This window comes from Ustilago hordei (genome assembly GCF_900519145.1).
Source record: "Ustilago hordei strain Uho2 genome assembly, contig: UHO2_contig_07, whole genome shotgun sequence".
Classification (NCBI taxonomy): Eukaryota; Fungi; Basidiomycota; class Ustilaginomycetes; order Ustilaginales; family Ustilaginaceae; genus Ustilago; species Ustilago hordei.
The window spans coordinates 1,118,355-1,140,205 of NW_024545289.1; the positions used below are offsets into that span (position 1 = coordinate 1,118,355).

The window sequence follows — 21,851 nt, forward strand, 5'->3', positions numbered from 1 at the left end:
CAGTTAAAGTATATAAAAGCTACACAAAGCGTAGAGACAGTGAAGGTAGTGCTTACGGCCGAGTAAAAGGCCTGAGCATTTGAGCACGGACCACATGTGTCACAACCTACTCAAGACAAATGCTTTGTTATGTTCTGCAGTTGATGCGGCTCTCTGCTGCTCTTCTTTTGTATATATAGACTCCTTCTCTCTCCTCGCTCTCTCTCTCTTGCCACCATCATCATCAATCACACGAAAACTTTAACTGGCTCCCAACGTGGGGCTCGAACCCATGACATTCATCATCAATAGTCCGACAATAAGCATAATGCCACCATCGACATGAGCAGGACAGACAGGAAGGGAGGAGAGAGATGATGATTGTCAGGGGTCTCGCGCCTGAAACCCAGGTCGGTCTGTCGAGATACTCGGTGACTATCAAACTGTGCGACAGCTATTGTCTCGGTATCGGTGACTATCAAGTTGTGCAGTGACAGCAGGTGGCATTTGTTGTATATACTATCGTAGGTTTCGGCTGACCTCTGTGGACACTCCATTCAGGGGTAGCTCGGCATGATCAATATCGATGTTATGATGACACCAAGGTCTGGTGTGAGTGTTGATGATGATGAGGTTAATGGTGTTGGTGATGAGATTGGTGATGTCGATGATAATGAGGTTGATGGTGTTGGTGATAAGGTTGGTGGCGTCAACACGAGTGTCCAGTGTGTTGACTTGATGCTTGAAGTGATCCCCGGACCGCAGTGGACTACTGCCTTCGGTTCTATCTTGATCCGGACCACTAACCTGCTATGGGTGCCTTCGGACATCAGGTAGTGGTGATACAACACACACACTACGATGAGGAGCAACCTTGATAGATTGCTGCTATGCTGACTGAAACTAATGTATACTTATGCTGAAGTGATAACTAGTTATATGGTGAGTAGAGTGGATGAGGATCCACTCAACCTATGATGATGAGAAAGCATGGTTATATACCTCTTCACAGCATTGCCAGCGATGCTGCTCCTGCTCTCTCTCCAGAGAGTACCTTCTTCATCGAGTACTGCTCAGGGGCCTCTCCTGCTTGGCACCCCTGTGCCTCTTGAGCTGTGTCGACTCCTTCGACACTGCTCCTCCTCCTCATGACCTGATGTCAACTCCTTCGACACTGCTCCTCCTCCTCATGACCTGGTGTCGACTCCTTCAACACTACTCCTCCTCCTTTGATCAGTGACAGTTCCTTTGGCTCTTGTCTCTCGAGCCCCTGAGTGGTAACCATCTGCATGCTCCTTGAGCTTGGTCCTCTTCGTGGCTGTGCCTGCTCCTTGAGCTTGGTCCTCCTTGTGGCTGTGCTTGGCCCTCCTTTGCATGTGAGTCCATAGGAGTCCATGGTCTCCATGGAGACTGCACTACAACCATGCTCTCTACTGATCTCGACTAGATCTTTGATACCTGTGCTCCTTCCATATGGACCTGTGACCCTCCTGCTTCTTGAGCATCCAGGCCCATGACAATGATCAAGCAGCTGCGACTGCGGGCAATGGTCAGGAGGAGGGTTGGCTTATGCAGGTGGTCAGGATACTACAGTTGGCAAACCTGGCGCTGACAGCAGAGGAGGCAATTGTATGGGTGATGGGTCTCATCAGCATTAGCAATCAAGCTCCAAGAGGGGAGGCAGAGAAGATTCCCAAGGACATCTCGAGTGCCATTGCACACATTAAGAAACTTAGTGATAACAACTGGCACACCTGGGAGCCCACCTTTATCAACTGTCTGCAACGGGTGCATAATGCAAAGGAAATCTTATATGGTGAAATAGCACCTGGAAGTGAGGGATATGATGAGGACCTGGACAAGGCGCTGGTAGGTCTTATCCACGCTTGCTGTGATCACAGCCTGGAAAGCCACATTGACACATACACCATCAGGGGTGCAGATGAGGAGGCCCAACTTGGAAGTATGCTTTACACTAAGCTTAGGAAGGCACTAACATTGAACGATGCGGTGAAGCGAGCGGGCCTGCAGGACTGCATCCACACTGTATGTCTATACAATCGCGATGTAGTCAGGCTAGGCAAGGAACTTGGCTCCATTTGGAATGATGCTGCATGTTTTGGGAAGTGCCTTGATGAGGACCTAAAGAAATCCATGCTCTACTGTTGCATGGCACAAGATTGGTTCTATGCCAACTCTGTTGATGTGCTCAAGATGGCCAAACCAGACTGTAAGTATGATGAAGCCTACCATGCACTTGCCAAGAAACAGCAGGATGGTGAGATTTCAGGTCATATCAGAGGAGCAGCCAGGGTTGCTACAAGCGCAGAGCAAGGGGGTACTGGTCAGGTGGAGCAGGGGCCCAGGGGCAGGCACGATCCGCATAATCCCTCAGCTCCTCCAAGATGCTATGCATGTGGGGGACCCAATCATATTGCTCATAATTGCACAAACACCAACAACCACCCTGCACCAAACACAAGCGAACCTGCTGCTCGTGTGGCACAGGAAGCGAGTCACTAGGAACTCAGGTGCACCTTCCTAGTGATCAACAGGGGGGAGCAATCAGCATACAACACCTGGATTGTTGATTCAGGTGCAACTCATCATATGGTAAATGATGAGAGAATGCTGCTCACCTCGACAAGCAAGGATGGTCAGATCAGTATGGCAGGGGATGAAAAGCTTCAGGTAAAAGCCATAGGATTTGCCTCCCTTCAGGTTGGTGAGGCTACCATCCAGCTATTGGATGTGCTCTATGTGCCGAAGCTCAATTCTAATTTATTGTCCATACAAGGCTTGATTGAGAATGGTGCATGAGTAATCTTTGATGAGTTTGGGACTACCATAAAGCAGAACGATGGTACCCAAGTGCAATTCAAGAAGAACAGGAGACAAGGCCACTTCGACATGTGAGGACAAGCACTGGCTTTGGAGCTGGAAGAGACAATCAACAACGTCCCAGAGGACAACCAGAACACAGGAAACTGAGACAACAACTCGAAGGAAGACAAAGATAGCTACCTCTGGCATGAGAGGTTCAGACACCCAGGACGAGATAAGACAAGGCAAATCCAGGCACACTACCTTGGCACTGATGAGAGAATGGAGCATGAATCAAAGCACTGCAATGCATGCAGTCAAGGAAAACAGACCCGAGCATGGATGAGCCAATCAGAGTGGAAGAGAGCAGAGGCACCACTAGAGTTAGTACATGTAGACTTGATGACAGATCTTAAGGGCCATGCCAACTACCACTATGCACTAGTTGCTGTGGACGACTTCTCCTCCCTGATCTATGTGGAACCACTCTGCACTAAGAGTGCTGCACTCCTGGCACTGAGAAGGTGGATCACCAGGATGGAACGAGCAACAGACAGGAAACTCAAAACGCTCCACAGCGACAATGGAGGAGAGTGGTGCAGCTTAGGAGCTGAAGACTGGCAAACTCAAGAGGGTTTCAAGTGGCAAAAGAGCATCCTGGGGATCAGTGTCCAGAATGGACAGGCAGAGAGAGCGATCAGATCGGTCCAAGAAAAGATGTGCTCAATGCTCATTGGTTGAGCTTGCCCCAGAGAGTTGTGGCCATATGCAATCACAGCAGCAGCACATGTGATGAACCTCACCCCATCAGCCACCAAGACCATCCCCCATGAGGCCTTTTATGGAACCACTGCACACAAGCTGGCCCAGCAGCTGCAAGTCTTCGGATGCTTGGCATGGGTCCATGTTCAATGGAAGGACCAGCAGGGCAAGTATGGGGCTAGAGCAAAGCCAGCCATCATGATTGGATATGATGATGAGCACAAAGTGTGGAAGTTTTGCAACCCAGACCAGCCTGCATCAATCCAATGGAGCAACTCAGCAACATTCCATGAGGACAAAGGATGGAGTGATTGCCAACAGGAGGCAGTCTGGCCCGTGGTGACCTCAGAGGTTGAGGAGGAGGGTGTCACACCAGCCATAGTGGAGGATCTCCTACCAGCTGTAGACAGCACAGTAGGCGCCACCAACACAGCAGTACTGAACCTGGACCCAACACTTGGGGAAGCAATAAATGGTGAGGATGCCCAGCTCTGGAAGGAGGCAATATGAAAAGAACTGGAAGGACTCGAGGCAATGGGGACTTGGGAGGTGGTGAATCACCCACCAGGAGCACCACTCGTGGACTCTAAGGTCATGCTTTGGCTAAAGCACAATGCTGTTGGTGTGCCCATAAAGCACAAGGCATGACTGGTGGCAAGGGGCTTCACACAGAGAGAGGGAATCAACTACCAGGAAACCTTCTCTCTGGTAGCACCCCTTGGAGCAATCAGAGCTATCCTAGCACTAGCAGTACAGAATGACTGGGAGGTGCATGCACTGGATATCACAATGGCCTACTTAAACTCCAGGTTAAAAGAAGCGATCTATATGAAACCACCAGAGGGATCAGGAGTAGCACCCAGACAGGTATACAAAGTGGTCAAGGGCCTGTACAGCCTAAAGCAGTCTGGGCAAGAATGGAACCAGGAGTTTGACAGGTCTTTGCGACGCATGGGATTCTTCCAGGTAGAGTGCACTCCCTGCATCTACACCAAGGGACAGGGCGAAGATATGGCCATTGTGGTCATCTACGTTGATGATACATTAGTCATAGCACCATGGCTGGAAACAGTCCTAAAGGTTAAGAAGCAGATTGGTCAGAGATGGAAGATGGAAGATAGTGGTGAGGTCTCTCACTTCCTTGGCATCAAAATCAGTCGAAACTGTATGATGTGCACCATGATGATTGGTCAGTCAGGGTACATTGACCAAGTGCTGGCTAAGCACCTGGACAAATGCACCAAGCCAACCATGGTTCCAATGCAGAGCATACCAGAGGGAACCCTTGTTGCAAGTGCAGCACAACAGAAGGAGTATCCAGTGATTGTTGGCAAGCTGCTCTGGGTTGCCAACAGCACCCAGCCTGACCTTAGCCTCACCATGAGTGTCCTCGCTAGACACATGTGTGAACCATCCCAAGAGCATTATCAGGCAGCACAACGGGTCTTATGCTACCTCGAAGGCACAAAGGATGTTGGATTAGTTTATAGGGGAAATATGTCGCAAGAGCCACTGATTGCGCATAGTGATGCAAACTGGGCAAGTGATGCCACCATTCAGAGAAGGAGTACATCAGGGTCAGTGGCGTTAGTGTATGGGAACCCGGTAGCCTGGAAGTCAGCAACACAAAAATGTGTATCACTGTCTGCTGTCGAGGCAGAGTTCATTGCAGCCATGGAAGCAACACATGAGGTGCTCTTCCTCAAGCAGCTGCTATGCTCGATTGGCATTGCCACAGGCACCCCAACAGTCTACTCAGACAACACTGGATGCATACAGGTTAGTAAAGACCCAGCACAGCACTGGAAGCTTAAGCACATTGACACCAAGTATCACTTCATCTGTAACAATGTTCAAGAGGGAAGGGTGCAAATCAAGTATGTGGACACAACAAGGAATTTGGCAGATGTACTCACCAAGCCAATTGGGAGACAGGCAATACAGAAAGCAAGATCTGGGCTACACCTGCAAATACTGGCAGCAGCATACGAAATGGAGTCCCCAAGCTATGTGATGATGTTAAAGAATGGAGGATATACCTTGAAACAACAGCATAATGAACAGGGTACATATGCTGTTGAGGGGGGGAGTTAAAGTATATAAAAGCTACACAAAGTGTAGAGACAGTGAAGGTAGTGCTTATGGCCGAGTAAAAGGCCTGAGCATCTGAGCACGGACCACATGTGTCACAACCTACTCAAGACAAATGCTTTGTTATGTTCCACAGTCGATGCGGCTCTCTGCCACTCTTCTTTTGTATATATAGACTCCTTCTCTCTCCTCGCTCTCTCTCTCTTGCCACCATCATCATCAATCACATGAAAACTTTAACTGATTCTTACCCGTTCTTTGCAGTTTGATGATTTCTCTCATCTTGCTTTCTTTCTCCGCCTGATAAGGTTTAGGGTTACCCTAACCCTAAACCCCCTTTCCTGGCCTTGATTTGGTGATGTTTTTTTTTTTTTTTTTTTTTTTTTTTATACTTGCAAAAACATTTCTCACTTGCAGAATAAAGCGACGATACTAAAGGATGTCATAGATCCAATCTGATCGGGGATCAGGCAAGGCCGATCGGATATTTCAGACATCGGGCTTAGTGCCGATAAGAGAAAGGGATCGGGTACAATCATGTGCCACTCGTTGTTATACATTGTCATTAGATAGGATGCAGCCACACTAGGCTAGGTGCGAGACATTTGTATATATATGCAGGTGCTTACCACTTGAGCTCCGTCCAGAGAAGGCAGCAAGCGAAGGGGGCACAACTTTGTTTTCCGGCGGATTCCATGCTGTTAGAGTCGGTTTTGGCTGACATAGAAAGGAATAGTTTTCGGGCCGTTTTCGGGCGGATGTCGGATTTGTTCGGTTTAGGCTGTTCGGTTTAGGCTGTTCAAAGCCGAACCTTATGAATCAGCTTTGCCAGACGGCTAAACATGTAGAGCAGATTCGCACCAATCCAGAAGCGCCGGAGAGTAAAGTGGTGTAACGTATCACCGAACGATGATTCATGTCCAACACTGCGCCATCCTTCTCGGTGCCTCTTCTCTCGGCCTCTCTCACAGTCCCGTCTTCTTCTTTTGCCTCGGTCAGTAAAGCTTCATTCTTCCCGCAGAGCTCGCCTGAGTAGGACAAAAAAAAAAGAAAAAGGCGGTCGAATGTCGCTTTTGTTGTGCAACAGTGGGAGGGTCGATGATGCCAAGCCGAGTCTCTTCTTGAATCTACAGTATCGCTTCTAGACAGGAGCTCCTGTTTGACCGTCGGCTCATCACATCACCACCTTCTTGCTTTCAATCCTCCAACAGACTCTCCTCATAGACAGGGATCAGCATCGTCTAGATGGCCAACCCGGGCTCAAATCCGAACCAACATGATGCTGAACGCAGCAAAGATGCCGAGCTTGCACCCCATAGCACCACCGAGAGGGAACAGTCTACCTTACAGTCTACCTTACAGTCTACCTTGGGCTTAAGGTTAGCCATGCAGTCTCCTGACCTCCAGAGGCCAGCCAACAATGTCACGGCGAGACAGAAGCAACATGGAAGATCCGGTGCCTCGAGGACTGCCACAGCCTCAACGACTGCCACAGCCTCAACGACTCCTTCCACTTCCAATATCCACCCTTCCTATGCCTCTTTCCCATCTCAGTACAGCTCGCGTACACCTTCCACCCAGCCATCGCAGCCATCGCTACAGTCTCATACGCAGCCTCGAACGGCTTTTCTTCCAGCACCCACTGCATCGCAGGATGTACGCGGATATGAGAGAGTCACATCCGTTGCGCCTGCTCCCAAACGTCCGCTCTGGAGCTTGGGCTCTACATTGCCTCGTGTCAGGCGTATTCCTGTCAGGCCAGCCAAGACTGCTTATCCGACGCCAGGCTCTCGATCTAATATTGTCCAGCAGCCCCTCGTCATGCTGCCAATGCAGACATCTGCGCCCAGGGCAAGCGACTATACAGAAGCCAGTGGCAGTGCCACAGCTCAAGACTCTTCTGATTCGCCAGGTGGTCCAGAAGAGCTCGTTCGTGGTCGCGACTTTGCTGACACTACCGAGAACGACAATTACACTGCCACAGATTTCGCACATGAAGGGCGACACTCAGGAGAGCTGCGTACCAGCTCGGAAGGCTCAGATCTCACAAGTCTAGTCACCGGCGATCTACCTCCTATCGTGGAAGGCGAAGCACTCCCAACCAACCAATCATCCTTACCGCAATCAGAGCCATCGCAGCCAATGGCTAGACCGCGCCTCGGCTACTCGTTCAGCAGTCCAACAGCTGCGGCCAACTCTAACCCTATACAGTTGCTTGGCGCTGACCAGCTCGGTCTGGGCCGCATTTCGAAGCAAGATCAGAACCCACTCGCTCACCTCCAAGTCCGAGAAAGTCGATCCAACAGAAGAAGCACAGATGAGCACGACATTGCTTCTTCAGATCCGCAGCGAAGGCTCTCTGCCGCACGAAAACAGCTTGTCCAAGAAGCTCAACACGGCGAGCATCTGCTCGCCACACAAGGCAGTGCAATAGATCCGAACGACTGCGAAGACGAAAATGCACAACATCCTACACACAAGCACATCAAGACCTCTTCGATGCCGTTCCTCCCCTCACAAGGCTTCGACATCATGCTGGCTGCCTCGAGCCACAAGAATGCTGATGAGCTGCACAATCGGCCACAGGATCGCAAGAAAGCCAGGAGTGACTCGCAAAACCGCTCAGCACTTGAGCAGACACGACATCCTGGACTATCCGGAGCCAGACCGACCCCTCGAGGTCGTGCTGCCGGTGGCCCCGCAGCAGGTGTAGACGTTCGAAAGCCATCTAGCCAAAGTATCCGTCGAGCGACCAACGCGACGAACCAAGGTCGATCTGCAGCTGGCTACTTTGACGATGATGTGCCACTTCACCAGCTGACCCACTTGGAACGTCAATGCTCCAGTCGACATCGTCGTGCAAGTCAACAAAGTCAGCAGGCCGAGCAACATCACCTTGAAGCTTCAACATCTCCAAAACCAAGCGACAGTCATCGCAGCTCGAATCGAAACGATACGAGGTCTCCATCCATCAGTCAGAGCATTCCATCGCAGGCAGGCATGCAGAAGCCTAGCGAAGAGCCAAGTGGCAGAGATGGCAATGAGGGCAAGGAGGGCAATGAGGGCAATGAGGGCAATGAGGGCAAGGAGGGCAAGGAGGGCAATGAGGCCAGTCTACAGCAAAGCATGCAGACCAAATCTGCCCAAGTTGTGGAAGGTGCAGCGGGGCAAGAGCGTCATAGCGAAGAAACAGTGTACTCTTGCTCGGGAAATGACATAGGGCATACCAGCCAGCGCTCCCATTTTGCAGGTCAAGGCGGAGAGCAGGATGAAGGATGGGAAGCAGAACAGAAGGAATACGTCCAACAAGATGATGAGATGTGGCTAGGTGGACAAGGCACCTACGAGGATGGCTCAATCGCTTTCCCGACAATATGGTCAAGATGGCGCTACCACAGTCGCGAGTTTCTGGCGGAATCGCTGGCGACAATGCTGCTGATCACGGTGGGTACAGCTGTTGACTGTCAGGTGACGCTCTCGCAGTCAATAGGACAGAGTGCAGGTTCTTATCCGAATCAGAACTGGGCCTGGGGCATAGCTGTAGCCTCGACGATCTACCTCAGCGGTGGTCGTAGCGGTGCTCACTGTAATCCTGCGATCACGTTGGCACTCGCCGTGTTTCGTGGATTCCCTTGGATTCAGGTGCCCATCTACTGGAGCGCTCAGCTGCTGGGTTCAATTCTGGGAGCTGCAATCACGTATGGCATCTATTTGCCAGCTATCGATCAGTTTGAAGGAGGCCCTCGTGTCCGCACATTGACTGGCGACACAGGAACAGGACGTCTATTCGTTACAGTTCCTCAGCTTGTCTTCACACCGGCCTCTGGTTTTGGAACTGAGCTTGTCGCCACGAGTATCCTCATGGCTATGGTGCTGGCCGTGGGTGACGAAACCAACGCTCCACCATCGGACGGTCTGTCAGCATTGGTGCTCGGATTTGTGGTGGTGATGATCGGCATGTCGTTCGGATGGCCTACAAGCTATGCCATCTCGCCTAGTCGTGATTTGGGTCCGAGGCTGTTTCTCTACATGGTCGGCTATGGCAAGGAGCTCTGGACACACAACTCGTATTGGTGGATCTATGGTCCGCAAGCTGGCTGCTTCACTGGTGCATTGATGGGTGCTCTATTGTACGACTTGGCCATCTTTACAGGAGAAGAGTCACCGATCAATTATACGCGGCAAGGATGGAAGCAATCGACGCCGGCGCGCCTCGGTTCACGTCTGCTCAACTCGGCGGAAAGACTCGAGTTTTGGACAAGTCCTGTCAGGCGTGTTCGGCGTGGTCAGGCTGCCGGTCAAGACGAGGGCAAGGAAGGAGATGCCGCCAGTTATTCACTTGCTGATAAAAGAGCAATGGCACATTCAAAATCGCACAACGCTATCCTAGGTATGAAGAGTAGTTCTGATGGTGCAGGCCTGCTGCAAGATCCAACCTCTGGCGCAATTAAGGGACAGAGACGAAGGCAAAGTCAGGCGTCGCAACAGCTGGACGCTCAGGAACAAGGTTGTGCTGAAGGATGCGATCCAGCAAGATGTTGATGGGGAACCTGGGCCGACACGCTAAGAGGTCGGGCACTGCTTGGTCCCGCTCGATGTCACACTTCATCTTGAGAGATATACTCCCACCTTCGGCAATGCCTCGTTACTGTATATATATCGAGCTGAGAGCTCCAGCCTACCACCCATGTTCTAGCCAGGTCAATATAGTATAGTGTTTCTGCCGCAATAGGAGCAGTACTGTGCTTTGACTGATATCGCTCGTTGAGCATGGCCAGCTGTCACCTATGATAGAGCTGCAGTAGAGAGAGTGTCCATTGCAGTGAATTGCTTTGGGTGCTTGTCTAGTCTGGTGTGATGGGGATCGTTAGTGATTGCGCTATAATTGGGCTTTTTGGTTAGCTGAGGAGCGCGAGGAGGATTGCTTCAAAAAGTGAGCGAACTGGTCGTAGACATAGTCTCTGCGCTTGATGGATTCGGGACCACGAGGGAGTTTGTCGAAGCCGTGACCTTCCTTTTGGATGCTAATGAAGCGCACATCTGTGCGTCCTGCATCTGCGAGCTTGCGAATCAGCTTCTCAGAGGCGCGATGGAGAGTGTCAACCTGACCGGATGCGAGCAAGAGAGGAGGGAAGCGATCGGCATGGAGGTAGTAAACGCTGCAGAGTGGGTGCTGTTTGTCTTGTTGGCGGACAAAGTAGGAATCGATAAAGACATTGCTCATCCAGGTAGGAAGTGGGAATCCGCTGTCAGGACGGACTTTGGAAGCGAGGGGACGGTCTTGGGGCCTAATTGTAAAGTCGACAGGTGGATAGAGTGCGGCGATAGCCGCAATGCGTTGTGGGCCGAGCTGGGCGCCAACGACGAGAGCGAGGTTGCCTCCTGCCGAGAAGCCACCAAGTGTAATGCGATCGGGATCATAGATCTGTGGCTGGGAGAGTATGTTATTGACAACGTCCTGGGCATCATGGCTTGCTGCAGGGAAAGGGTATTCGGGAGCCTTGCGATAGTCAGCATCGATAAAGATGCAGTCGGGCCCGAGCTTGTTCAAGATGTGGGAGGCATATGCGTAGTCGTCACCAAGGTTGGGCAGGACAAAGCCAGAGCCGTGCCAGGAGATGTGGACTGGCAAAGGAGAAGGAACGCCGTCTGAAGATGGCGAGGTGAGCTTGGAGCGATAGATGTGAACGCGAATGGTGCGGCCTGACTGACGAGAAGGCAGGTCTACCACCTGACGCTCGAATCCATGAGGAAGAGGTGTCTGTGTGCGATATATGAGAGGTCGTAAAGAGTTGAGAGATCGCAAGAGGAGCACGATGGCCTTGAGACGGACGTAGCGAAGACTCCAATCGTGGAGCCTTTCCTCGGGAATGTCGAATGAAGATGAAGAAGTGGGCATGCTGCCTATCTAGAGGAAAGCTTTATTTGGGGAGGTGGTATTCAGGAAAGTGAACAGTCTATAGAGTGCAATCGGGAAGAGCGGATCTTGGTCGAGCTGGATGTCTACATAGCAGGTTGAGAGAGAAGAAGCAAGTCGATGACGACCAGCGAGAGTTTCGTGAAAGCAAGAGCTGAGATCCCTGATCTAAGTATCATGATCCGCGGAGATTTTGCTGACGTCATTCCGCGGGGTATGCTGGTCCAGCCCGGCCCGGCCCGGCCCGGCCCGGCCCGGCCCGATTCTATCCGATTCTATCCGATTCTATCCGATTCTATCCTTCCCCGATTTTATCTTGCCCGATCCGGGCCGATTGAATCGCATCCACTTGCGTCACGTAAGACAATTTCTGGCTTTCTGGTAGGATATGGAGGACAGTGACAAAGTGGGGGAATACAGGATACGAGAATGGCGGTGTTTGGAGAGAGAGCATTCTGTAGTTGCGCTAGGTGACTTGGCGAGAAACACTGACCACGTCACATGACTTTCGGTCACGTGACCGCCACCCAGTCTCCACTTGGCTCTTGCTCTGGCTCTGGCTCTCTCTCTCTCTCTCTCTTGCCTTTGCTCTCCTCCTGTGTGTACATGTGTATGTGTACATTACACATGACTATGTGTGCGAGTTCAGGGTTGAACTTCCTCGCCTTTTAGGCCTTTGCTGTGCATTGATTGCAGTTAGTTAGCTTAGCCTCGCGTCAGTTTGGCCGCTGAGCTGAACGAGGATGATGAACTGTAGCTGCCATACACAATGCTCCCATCCGTCTAATCTCCTTTTGTCTCATCACCATCATCATCATCATCAACAACAACAACAACAACAACAACCACGCTCTCGATCTCAACTAGTCCCACCAACCAGACCAAGCCAAGCACACACACACACGCACACACGCACACACGCACTACCACTCACCTGTTTATTAGCCCAATCAAGTTCAGCAAAAGCATACGTCCATTGCACTGCCACACGCTCCTCATCCTCATCCACCCATCCGGTCGTCCCTTGGTCGCTGACACACTAACTGTCCACTCTCCTTTCGCGAAACATCCTCAGCAGCTCATCGCCTCGTTTCCCTTTGACCGCCGCCCGGAGTTCCCCGTGGTCCGTAATCAAGCTTAATCTACTATCTCGCTTCATACTCGCACTTGACTCGACCCTTTTCCTCTCTTTGGTCCCTGCTTAGCCCCTTCGATTATACACAGCCTGCATCTCTTGGCCTCTTTATCATCTCGAGTCGCGTCGTCCGGCTCACGTCTGCACTTGCATCACAACCATCTGGGCACGGCATCACTGGCTCTCTTGCTATCCTCTCTCTTGCTGGCTAGCGCTTTGCTTCGTCTTGCTGTCCGCGCATCACCTCGAGCCTTTCGCCAATGAGCCCTCACTCTTCTGACAATGCCTCCCAATCAAAGCAAAAGAAGAAAACAGGCTCTCCCCCTACCATACCCGTAGACAAGCCCTCCACCGCCGCCACATCCACCGCAGCATCCACCGCAACATCTACATCCGCCTCCTCTCCACCTGTCCAGCCTGTGTCCATTGCAGCTGCGCAACCAGCAACAACAAACTCTGGTCCGGCTCAACCTGCTGCTTCCATCTCTACCGCACCTGACGCTCAATCTCCTCCTCGGCCTTTAACCGCCTCCAACCCTCGCGTGTTCACAGCCTCGACCCTCAAACCTGTCTCGGCCATTGACACTGTCACCTCGACTATCTCTGCCATCTCGCAGCAGGCAAATCGCGGCATCTCCAGTCTCATAGCCGCTCATTCAAACCTGCCGAATGCCACCTCTCCTCTCGTCTCAGCATCCGCAGATCACTCCACTCCTCTACGCACTGACGGCTCCGTCTCGCCTATCTACGACGCATTTCACAATGCTGGCTCAACTCCGGATCCCGCTCCCATCGACGCTGCTTTGAAGCATGCAAATCATCTTGCCACAGCTGCACGACCTGCACTGCCCCGTGTGCTTTGGTCACGTTGGGATCGTCTACCCCTGAAAGCCCAACCTCCCAAATGGGCCCCCTTGCTTATCTCTTACTTTGACGACGGCACTCTTCAGGCTCTCCTCGCTCAAGACCGTCAGATCTCAGAGCTTCTCTGTTTACCAAAGGCCGCAGAGGTGCTAAGCGAAGACGCTGCTGCTGCTTCTTCTTCTTCTTCTTCTTCTTCTTCTTCTTCTTCTTCTTCTTCTTCTTCTTCTTCTTCTTCTTCTTCTTCGTCCGCTTCAGGAGCACTTCAGCTTTTGACCGCCTTTGTCAGGCACCCGCTTCCGGACTCCAGTGAGCCTCAGCTCATGCTTGTTCTTCAAGAGCCCAACAAGGCGACTCACTTGCTCGCCTACTCCCTCACTACCCATCAGATTCAAGCTTCTGTCCAGCTGCAGCACCATGTCTTGCCTCCATCCGACACTATCCAGTCCAACGACGCTCGCATCGATGATATCTGGCAGCAAGTGAGTTCGCAGTGCAACAAAAGGTTCCTCGTTCTCTCCTTTGCTTCTCCAGCCTCCATTCATGTCCTCTCGACTGCAACGCTCCAATATCTACACTCGCCCATTCTTGACGCCGCAGCCGCCAACGCCAACCGTCCTCCTCCCATCTCCCTCTCACATCGACTTCTCGCCTTCGCTTGCACCACATCTCAAGCCATCTCTCCCGTCGGTGAGATGCGTGATAATCTGTTCGAGACTTCCGCACATGTTGGAGACGCTGCTCGTCGCATCCGAGGCGGCGTCATGAGTGGCGTTCGCACGCTCGGCGAATGGGGCAGTTCCTACTGGCCCCATGCAGGTAGCCCACCAACTACAACCGCCTTCTCGCCTCCAAAGCCCAGCCTCCTATCGCAATCGGCCCCTCACTATGCACATCCCTCACGTTCCGCCTCATCTGCCTCCAGCTCACCTATGCTCCTGGCTTCTGACGGTGGACGCAATCCCAAACGCTTGTCAACCGGCGCCACAGCTGCTCTGCCAGTCATAACGGATGCTACAGCCAAGAGCGCTGCTAGCAATACCAATGCTGTCCAGGCCGGTTGCTTGCGCATCCTTGACTTGGCCTCAGATGCACGCATTGTCTGCACCTTTGCACCTTCAACTAGCTCACTTGCCTTTGTCGCCTTCAGTCCATGTGGTCGCATGATGCTGACAGCCGATATTCTGGCACATGCCTTCCACGTATTCGAGCTGCACCTTGCTGGTGCTTTTGGCGGTGCGGGCACCCCTTCCAGCTCCACCGTACTTCACAGGTACAAGCTCATGCGTGGCATCACCACTGCAGATGTAGTGCAAGCCCAATGGTCTTCTGATGCCCAGTGGATTACTGTTGGCACACGCAGCGGCACCGTTCACGTTTACGCTGTCAATCCTTACGGAGGCAGTCCTTCGATTGCTAATCACGTCCAGCGCAAGATCAAGAACCCGCAGCTCCTGCAGCCCCTCGGCGTATCGCTCGCAAGCTTGGCTCGCTCTACGCGTCCCTCACTACCACCTCAGCAGGAAACAGCCCTGAAGCAGCCTGGTGCGCCTGCAGTAGAGGCAGAAGCCTCTACTGCCGCAGCCTCACAAATGCGTTTCAGTCCGCCCTCCTTCTTGCTTGTCGGTCACGGAGCGCGACGACCAGACGCAGATAGCGAGGCCTCCTCTCCGTTTGAGCTTCTGACGAATGATCCACGCGGCCACCGCGTCACACTTCATTCGGTACGTTGTTGGAGCACGCAGGCTCGAGCACCGTCTTCAAGCAGCACTAGAGAGGAGATGCCCTCCACCAGCCCGGAAGTCAAGCAACGTATCGGTGGCGCCACATCACCACGATCGTCGGGCCTCTCCCAGATGATGAGGAAAGCTGGCGAGGGTCTCCTCGCTGGCCAGCAATTACCGAGACTTCAGGCAGAGTGTGTGCGCGTTGCATTGTGGGAACACCTCGCTCCCGAGAACGGTGGCCCAGCCAACAAGCAGGCTCTCTCGACTTTGTCGGATGGGGACCTCTCGTCTCGCTCGCTCGAGCGTTCGCACGAGGCTATGCTGGCGCCATTGGCCGCGGTAGCCAAGGCCGAGATCGAAACTCACAGTCAGTCGCCGGCCATTGTGCCCACGTCCATCTTCTTATCTCGACAAACCTACTTCCACTCACGCACCCGCGTCCCAAAGTCGTCTTTCACCCAAGCTGACTCCTCAGAGTCTTTGCGCTGCATTCAGCGTCGGGGTTCAAAGCCGATCCAAGTTCGTAGAACAGCTCGTATGGTGTCACGCAAGCCTTTATCCGAAGCTTCGAGCTCTTTCGATGACAGCCTGGGCGGCGCTTTGGAGCAAATGTCCTTCGATCCAGACAGACTGCCTCCTAGGAGCGCATCAGCCCACATCCCTAGCTTCCCTCAAGGTCAACGTGGCCGCTCGTCGGGCTGGACTTCAGGAAGCAGCATCCCGATTCGTATCGTTGCTGGCGGTCTAGGTGGCATTTATCGTGCCGGAAAGGAGCTCGGACGTGGTGTCGAGATGGCTCGACGTCGCACTAGTGGCGCTTCCGGTACCGTTGCACCTGACTTAGGCCGAGTCTACCCTGCAGCCAGGACTGCATCCTTCTCGTTTGGTGGCGATGATGACATCGACTTGCTCGGCGATGACGAGGATGCGCATCGCTCCAGTCGGCGGTTGTACGGCATGGACAACAACGCCAGCACTCGTGTCGAAGACAGGTCGGTGAGGTCTGACGCCTCGCTTCTTTCAGCTCTGCGCAGCGACGGACCTCTGAGAGGCTCGCAGCCTAGCTCTGCCGAAACACCTTCCTTACGCTTCAGCGAAACAGAAGACACAGGCATAGATGGTGTCGGGGCGGACTCGGACGAATGCGATTGGGACGCCATCGAGGCCAGCCGCAGCCCGGCGGCACCTGAAGCTCCACTTTTTGATGTCATGGATCTCGGTGAAGGCAACGATGAAACAGGCAAGGCCTTGGCCAACACAATCACGGGCAGTCATGCTGGAAACAGCATCGACGAAGACTTTACCGTCGGCATGTTGGACGAAGACTCGGGGCAAGCAACGATGAATCATTCTCGCTCGAGCCTGTCGACGGGCCAAGGAACCAAGAGCAAAGTCACGCCTCCTAAAGAGTTGGTCTATGCGCTTCCATCTGGTGGCTCGACGCGGTCCAGTCTGTTGAGCCACAGCAGCAATCTGACGACCACGGCCGACGTGCGTGCCGATGGCAGAGACCATGAAGGAAGCTCAAGCGATGCTAGTCCTTCCAACTCGGGTGGCGCTGACAGTGGAAGCCAGGGTAGCCTAGGTTCAGGATTGCTTTGCGAGGGCAGCAAGGAAACATACACGACTGATAGCTCACCAGCTGGCCTTATCGCCGAGCTGGAACCTCGCAACAAAGATGTTGCAGTCAAGGAGACGGATGGAGCCATCATGAAAAAGCCCATCAGTACGTTTGGCGGCGGAAAGAAGAAGAGAGGTGGAAGGTAGCACTCCTAATGTTCGTGAAGCCTTACACGAATCTTGTCATTTGCCGCTTTCACTTAATGGACACGCTATTGTGCCGCACAACGAGATACAAGCCAGCTTGCTCAGTATCAGACACTAATACTATCGTCAACTAGATCTAGTGCGACTGGAGAAAGTAAAACTCGATCCCTTCCAACGTTGCGTGCGCACGAGGCTGCACGGCTGAAGGTCATTCGAACGATCTCGAGCTTGAGAGCGCACGTACTACGGAGACACACATGCATAGCGAGGGGTCTGTCTTTGCAAAAGTTTGATCAAAGGCTCTATATGAGGGAAGGTATATCGCTATCGTGCGATCCGGTTTGAAGAGGCGTAATAAGATGGGCTTTACTTTGGGCGCATTACTTGGACCCGTTCATGGCTGCCATGACCTTTGTCCTCCTCTCGTACAGCTCCTTGTCGGCACCTTCCCAGTTGCTTCCGTAACCGTTCTTCATAGCTCGTGCCATACTCTTGTGGGTGACGGTGTTGTCACCATTGTCGAGGATGGCAAGCAATCTCCTGAACCAGTCCGGAGCGGCACGAATGAGAGGAAGCAAGTGGGCAAAGCCTGGGAGCATGAGGTGCTGCGAGAGACCCGAGTCGAGGGTCCAAACGATTTTCTGTGCGACCTGAATGGGTTCGAGCACAGGGGTGAAGAAGGGGTCGGCGTGGTCCTCCATTCCATCACCAAGGGCGGTGCGCACCTTGGTTGGAGCGACGAGGGTGGTACGGACGCGAGGGGCGTTGTAACGTGTACGGAACTCAATAGCAAGGCACTCGTGGAAGGCAAGAGCGGCAGCCTTGGAAGTTGCGTATTCGGACATGGACGGGAGCGTAGCGTAAGCACCGGCAGAAGAGATAGTGACCACATGTCCGTGGTTGCGGGCAATCATATCTGGAATGAACTCCTTAGCGGTGATCCAGTTTGCAAACGTGTTGATGCGCCACAGACGAGCCGCCGAGTCGAGATCGACGTCGAGGATGGTGTTGCCCGATGCAACACCGGCGCTGTTGATGAGAACACCGACCTTCTTGCCGCCGAAAGCCTGCCGGATCTTCTGGCCAACCTGAGCGACCTGTTCGCGGTTGCTGACATCCGTCTTGAAGTAAAGAATCTCGGGGGCGCCAGGAGGAGCAGCAAGGTAGGCAGGTGGAGCCATGTCAAGCACAGCGATATGCGCCTTCTTCTTGTGACTCAAGAGCTGAACGATCTCCTTGCCGATGCCCTGCGAGCCACCGGTGATTACGACGATGTCCTTGGAGTAGTCGATGGGGTCGCGTCTCCACTCGGTGTGGTTTCGCACATAACGGTTGATGGTACGGTTGATGGTACGAAGGAGAATGAAGATCCAGATGTAGCCAACCCAATTGTACTGATTGAAGAGAAGCGACTTGGCAAGCAAAAAGAGATCCTTGTAGGAAGTGGGGAGCGTTTGCGTGGGGTTCTTTTGCTTATGGTAGAGAACCGAAAGCGCCGGTAGGAGACCGAGGAAGGGTGTCGAAAAGGGAGCGATGGCAAGGAGGCGGAAGATCGAGTCGGCGGTGAAAGGCTCCTTGAAGGCAGGCAAGGCCTGGCTGATGGTTGAATCGGTCATGACTGTGAGTGTGTGGCGTCTGTCGTCGATACACAAGTCGGGGTTGGGATATGTGGTTGGCGATTGCAGGCGTCTGTGGAGGTGAAGTAGGGAGGAGAGCGTCACTTATATACAGAGAGCAGCAAGGAAAGTTGAAAGACTCTGAGGGACACGTTGCGAGAAGGTGGATGGAAGTGCGATGCAAGCGGGCAAAACACTCTAAAGGCTAGCCAATGCGGGGGCCAAAGACAAAAGAAGCAAGTCTAGTGCAGGTGATGGCGGAGTTGGGGAGGAGGATGATGCTCGCTTGCCGCAAGAGGAAAAGAAGAGCTGGCTCAGAGCGGCAGCCACCATGGGGACTAGATTCGTGTGAAATGCACTCGACACCGCCAATCAAGGGTCTTTCCGCTGGGCCGGAGCCGCATCTACCACGATGCAGCCACACTTGTTTGTTCTGTGCGACCTTGCTAAAGCTCGCTCATCCTCCACACTCTGTTCAGTGCACATTCAGCAGTGCAGTGGCAGTCCTGCTCTGGTACGGATGCCTCGAGCCGATGTCAGTTTTGTTTTCAGCATCTTCGCTCTTCCTCGCTCGTCCTCGCCCTGGATTGTGTTGGGAAAAGCATTGCAGCAACTCACACTAACACGACATATGAGTTCCTGGTTTGACAGACCGTGGCAGTGGTTGGAAGCACGCTCTGAGTTCATCAAGATGAGCGATGCCCATATGACGTGCAACTTGATTTGTTTCTTCCAATGCCACTGTTACACAAGAAATATTGAGCGTGAAAGCCTCCGAAGAGAAAACGGAGATCTGTGGGGTAAACAAGAATCAGATCAGCATGACTAATGGACTGGATCGATCGACGCCGAAAAACCTCCTCCCGATCTTTAGATCCTGCCCTCCCCAGCCCATGGTCAAATCTCCTTTTCCCCGCCTCCACGTCGAGAGACCGAACATCGCCTAACCTATCACTCGAGCCACCACCTTGGTGTCCACACTTCACACCAAAGCTTGCGCAAGATCGTCGCTCAGCCGCAAGGGAGGACTCCCAACGAATCTGCTAATCAAGATGCTCTCTTTCGCCACCTTTGGTATCACCTTCTTTGTCGCCATGGTTGCTATCAGCACCGTTATCACCCTCCTCGGATGGTGATTCCGCTCATCGGCCTCGCGCAATGTCGGCGACCTTCAAAATAGTCGAGCCAAAGAAACGCGCCGAGCTCGTGTCGCTGCTCGACGAAGGCTGAGCATGCTGCCCGACTGTACAGTGCAAATATCGTCTTCATCACCCAGGTCAAGCCGCTCCGTACGCCGCCGATGCAGTCAGTCTTATCCCGGCTTTGATCTACAATACGACTCCGACTTTGTATTTCAGCCTTTCTCGTACTCATACCCAAACATATCGTGACAGCCCTCAGTCCTGAATATGATTGTGTGCCATCCAGGTGATCCGGCTTCATAGCCGCATTGTGAGACCGACCGGCAACGGCTTTTCTGAGCGTGGCGCCTATCAAAATGGCTCCTTCCAAATTCCGAGTTACGAGTTCCGAATCACAAATCCCGTGTTCCGAATTCCGAATTCCGTATCCCGAGGCCCTTGACTTAATTCTACAGGTTTCTCTCTCTCTCTCTCTCCACCTCGCAAACCTTGCAAAGCTTCTGACCGTCTCCTTCTCAACGTTCGCTCGCCCCTTGCTCACCTTCGCCTAAGCTTTCTGCTGTTCTGACAGCACAACGCAGCCGCTGCCGCCGCCGCCGCCGCGAGGACCATGTTCTACGATCTGAACGTGCCATGGCCTCAAGTGCCCGGCGCTGGATCGTCCTCTTCCAATAACTCGGCGTCTAGTCCGCACACCTCTTCCAAGAAGAAAGCAAAGCAACAACACCCACTGCAGCAAGCCTTGGCTTCTTCGTCGGCAGCGGCAACACCCGAGCCCCCTTCGACCCCGCTCTCTTCACTCCGCGACAAGGATGCAACGTGTCTGGCACAAATCCTACTCGAGCTCAACGAGCTGCGTTACTCGCACGTTGCTTTCAACCATGTCGTACAGTCAAAGTACGACCCTGCACTTCATCCTAATGCACTAGCACCACTCCGAGACGGCAGACCGAATCCGCCATTCCCGGAGCTTGATCCACGCACGCGCGCCAAGGGCAAAGCAAAAGTGAGCTCAGCAGGCAATGCTGATGGACTTACACAGCTCAGTCGACTCACCCTTGTTCTCGACGATCAGTCTATGGCCAAGTCCGGTAGCGGCTGGGTCACTAACAACGCCACCGCACTTCAGTCGTACGACCTCCTTGCCGTACGTCCCACCACAGAAGCTGCATTTCAACATGCATGCTTGACACTATCGGAACTGAAGCCATTCAGCATCGATATCATATCACTCGACTTTGGTGCCCAGCCTCGCTTGCCGTTCTTCCTGAAGCGATCTACCCTCAATGCCGCTCTCGAAAACGGCGTTCAATTCGAAATCACCTACGCACAATCCCTTTCCGAAGATGGATCCAAAGCAAGAAGAAATCTCATAAGTGGTGCCAGGGATCTGCTACGAGTAACCAACGGAAAAGGCGTCTTCTTCTCCTCTGGTGCAACAGAGGCGCTCTCGCTACGTGCGCCCTACGACGTCATCAATCTGGCCGCCATCTTCGGTCTCAACCCTTCCGCTGCTAGGGACGCTATATCTAACAACTGCAGAAGCTTGCTCCTTCGATCGCGAACACGTAAAACTTATAGAGGCGTCCTCTCCCATCCCGTCGCGATCCCACCCAAACCCCTAGCAGACCTCGCCACCTCCGACAAACCGAAGTCGGTTGCGATCGAACGGGTTGAAGCAAACAATAAGAAGCGCAGATCGGCTCAGGATGAGGAATCGCCACAGCGGCCTTCTGCAGCACAGATTGCACAAGTGAACAAGAAGCAACGAATCTAGCATGTTGACAGAACCTTGTATTAGTACGATTAGCAATATATGCATACGACTTTCATTCACAACCCACTCACTGCCTTCTTGCCTGAGAGGCCATGACCGATGATAGACTCATACCTTCCTCACACGCTTGTTTCCAGTCCATCCTAGACTCCAGCGCTAGGGCTATGTCTATGCAAAGTCTCACGGTACCCTGTTCTGCGGCGGCTGAGATACAGGCTGCCAAGGTTTGGTCACTAGGTTTGAACTTCGGTCAA

General features: G+C 52.9%; 6 protein-coding genes across 6 annotated transcripts; 4 read left to right on the forward strand and 2 right to left on the reverse strand.

The window, feature by feature from the left end:
- Positions 1-3,084: 3,084 nt before the first annotated feature.
- Positions 3,085-4,074, forward strand: UHO2_04128 (uncharacterized protein; the record flags this gene model as incomplete). Its single annotated transcript, XM_041560085.1, has 2 exons — positions 3,085-3,538; positions 3,614-4,074. 2 exons carry the CDS (start codon positions 3,085-3,087, stop codon positions 4,072-4,074), a joined length of 915 nt encoding a protein of 304 aa, XP_041416019.1.
- Positions 4,075-6,900: 2,826 nt separating this feature from the next.
- Positions 6,901-10,197, forward strand: UHO2_04129 (uncharacterized protein; the record flags this gene model as incomplete). The annotated part of the gene is made up of 1 exon (XM_041560086.1): positions 6,901-10,197. One exon carries the CDS (start codon positions 6,901-6,903, stop codon positions 10,195-10,197), a length of 3,297 nt encoding a protein of 1,098 aa, XP_041416020.1.
- A 337-nt stretch (positions 10,198-10,534) lies between these two features.
- On the reverse strand, positions 10,535-11,554 carry UHO2_04130 (uncharacterized protein; the record flags this gene model as incomplete). Its single annotated transcript, XM_041560087.1, has 1 exon — positions 10,535-11,554. One exon carries the CDS (start codon positions 11,552-11,554, stop codon positions 10,535-10,537), a length of 1,020 nt encoding a protein of 339 aa, XP_041416021.1.
- Positions 11,555-12,967: 1,413 nt separating this feature from the next.
- Positions 12,968-17,062, forward strand: UHO2_04131 (uncharacterized protein; the record flags this gene model as incomplete). The annotated part of the gene is made up of 1 exon (XM_041560088.1): positions 12,968-17,062. One exon carries the CDS (start codon positions 12,968-12,970, stop codon positions 17,060-17,062), a length of 4,095 nt encoding a protein of 1,364 aa, XP_041416022.1.
- Positions 17,063-17,442: 380 nt separating this feature from the next.
- On the reverse strand, positions 17,443-18,678 carry UHO2_04132 (uncharacterized protein; the record flags this gene model as incomplete). The annotated part of the gene is made up of 1 exon (XM_041560089.1): positions 17,443-18,678. One exon carries the CDS (start codon positions 18,676-18,678, stop codon positions 17,443-17,445), a length of 1,236 nt encoding a protein of 411 aa, XP_041416023.1.
- A 1,752-nt stretch (positions 18,679-20,430) lies between these two features.
- On the forward strand, positions 20,431-21,597 carry UHO2_04133 (uncharacterized protein; the record flags this gene model as incomplete). The annotated part of the gene is made up of 1 exon (XM_041560090.1): positions 20,431-21,597. The coding sequence occupies one exon, from the start codon at positions 20,431-20,433 to the stop codon at positions 21,595-21,597; it is 1,167 nt and encodes a 388-aa protein (XP_041416024.1).
- Positions 21,598-21,851: the final 254 nt, after the last annotated feature.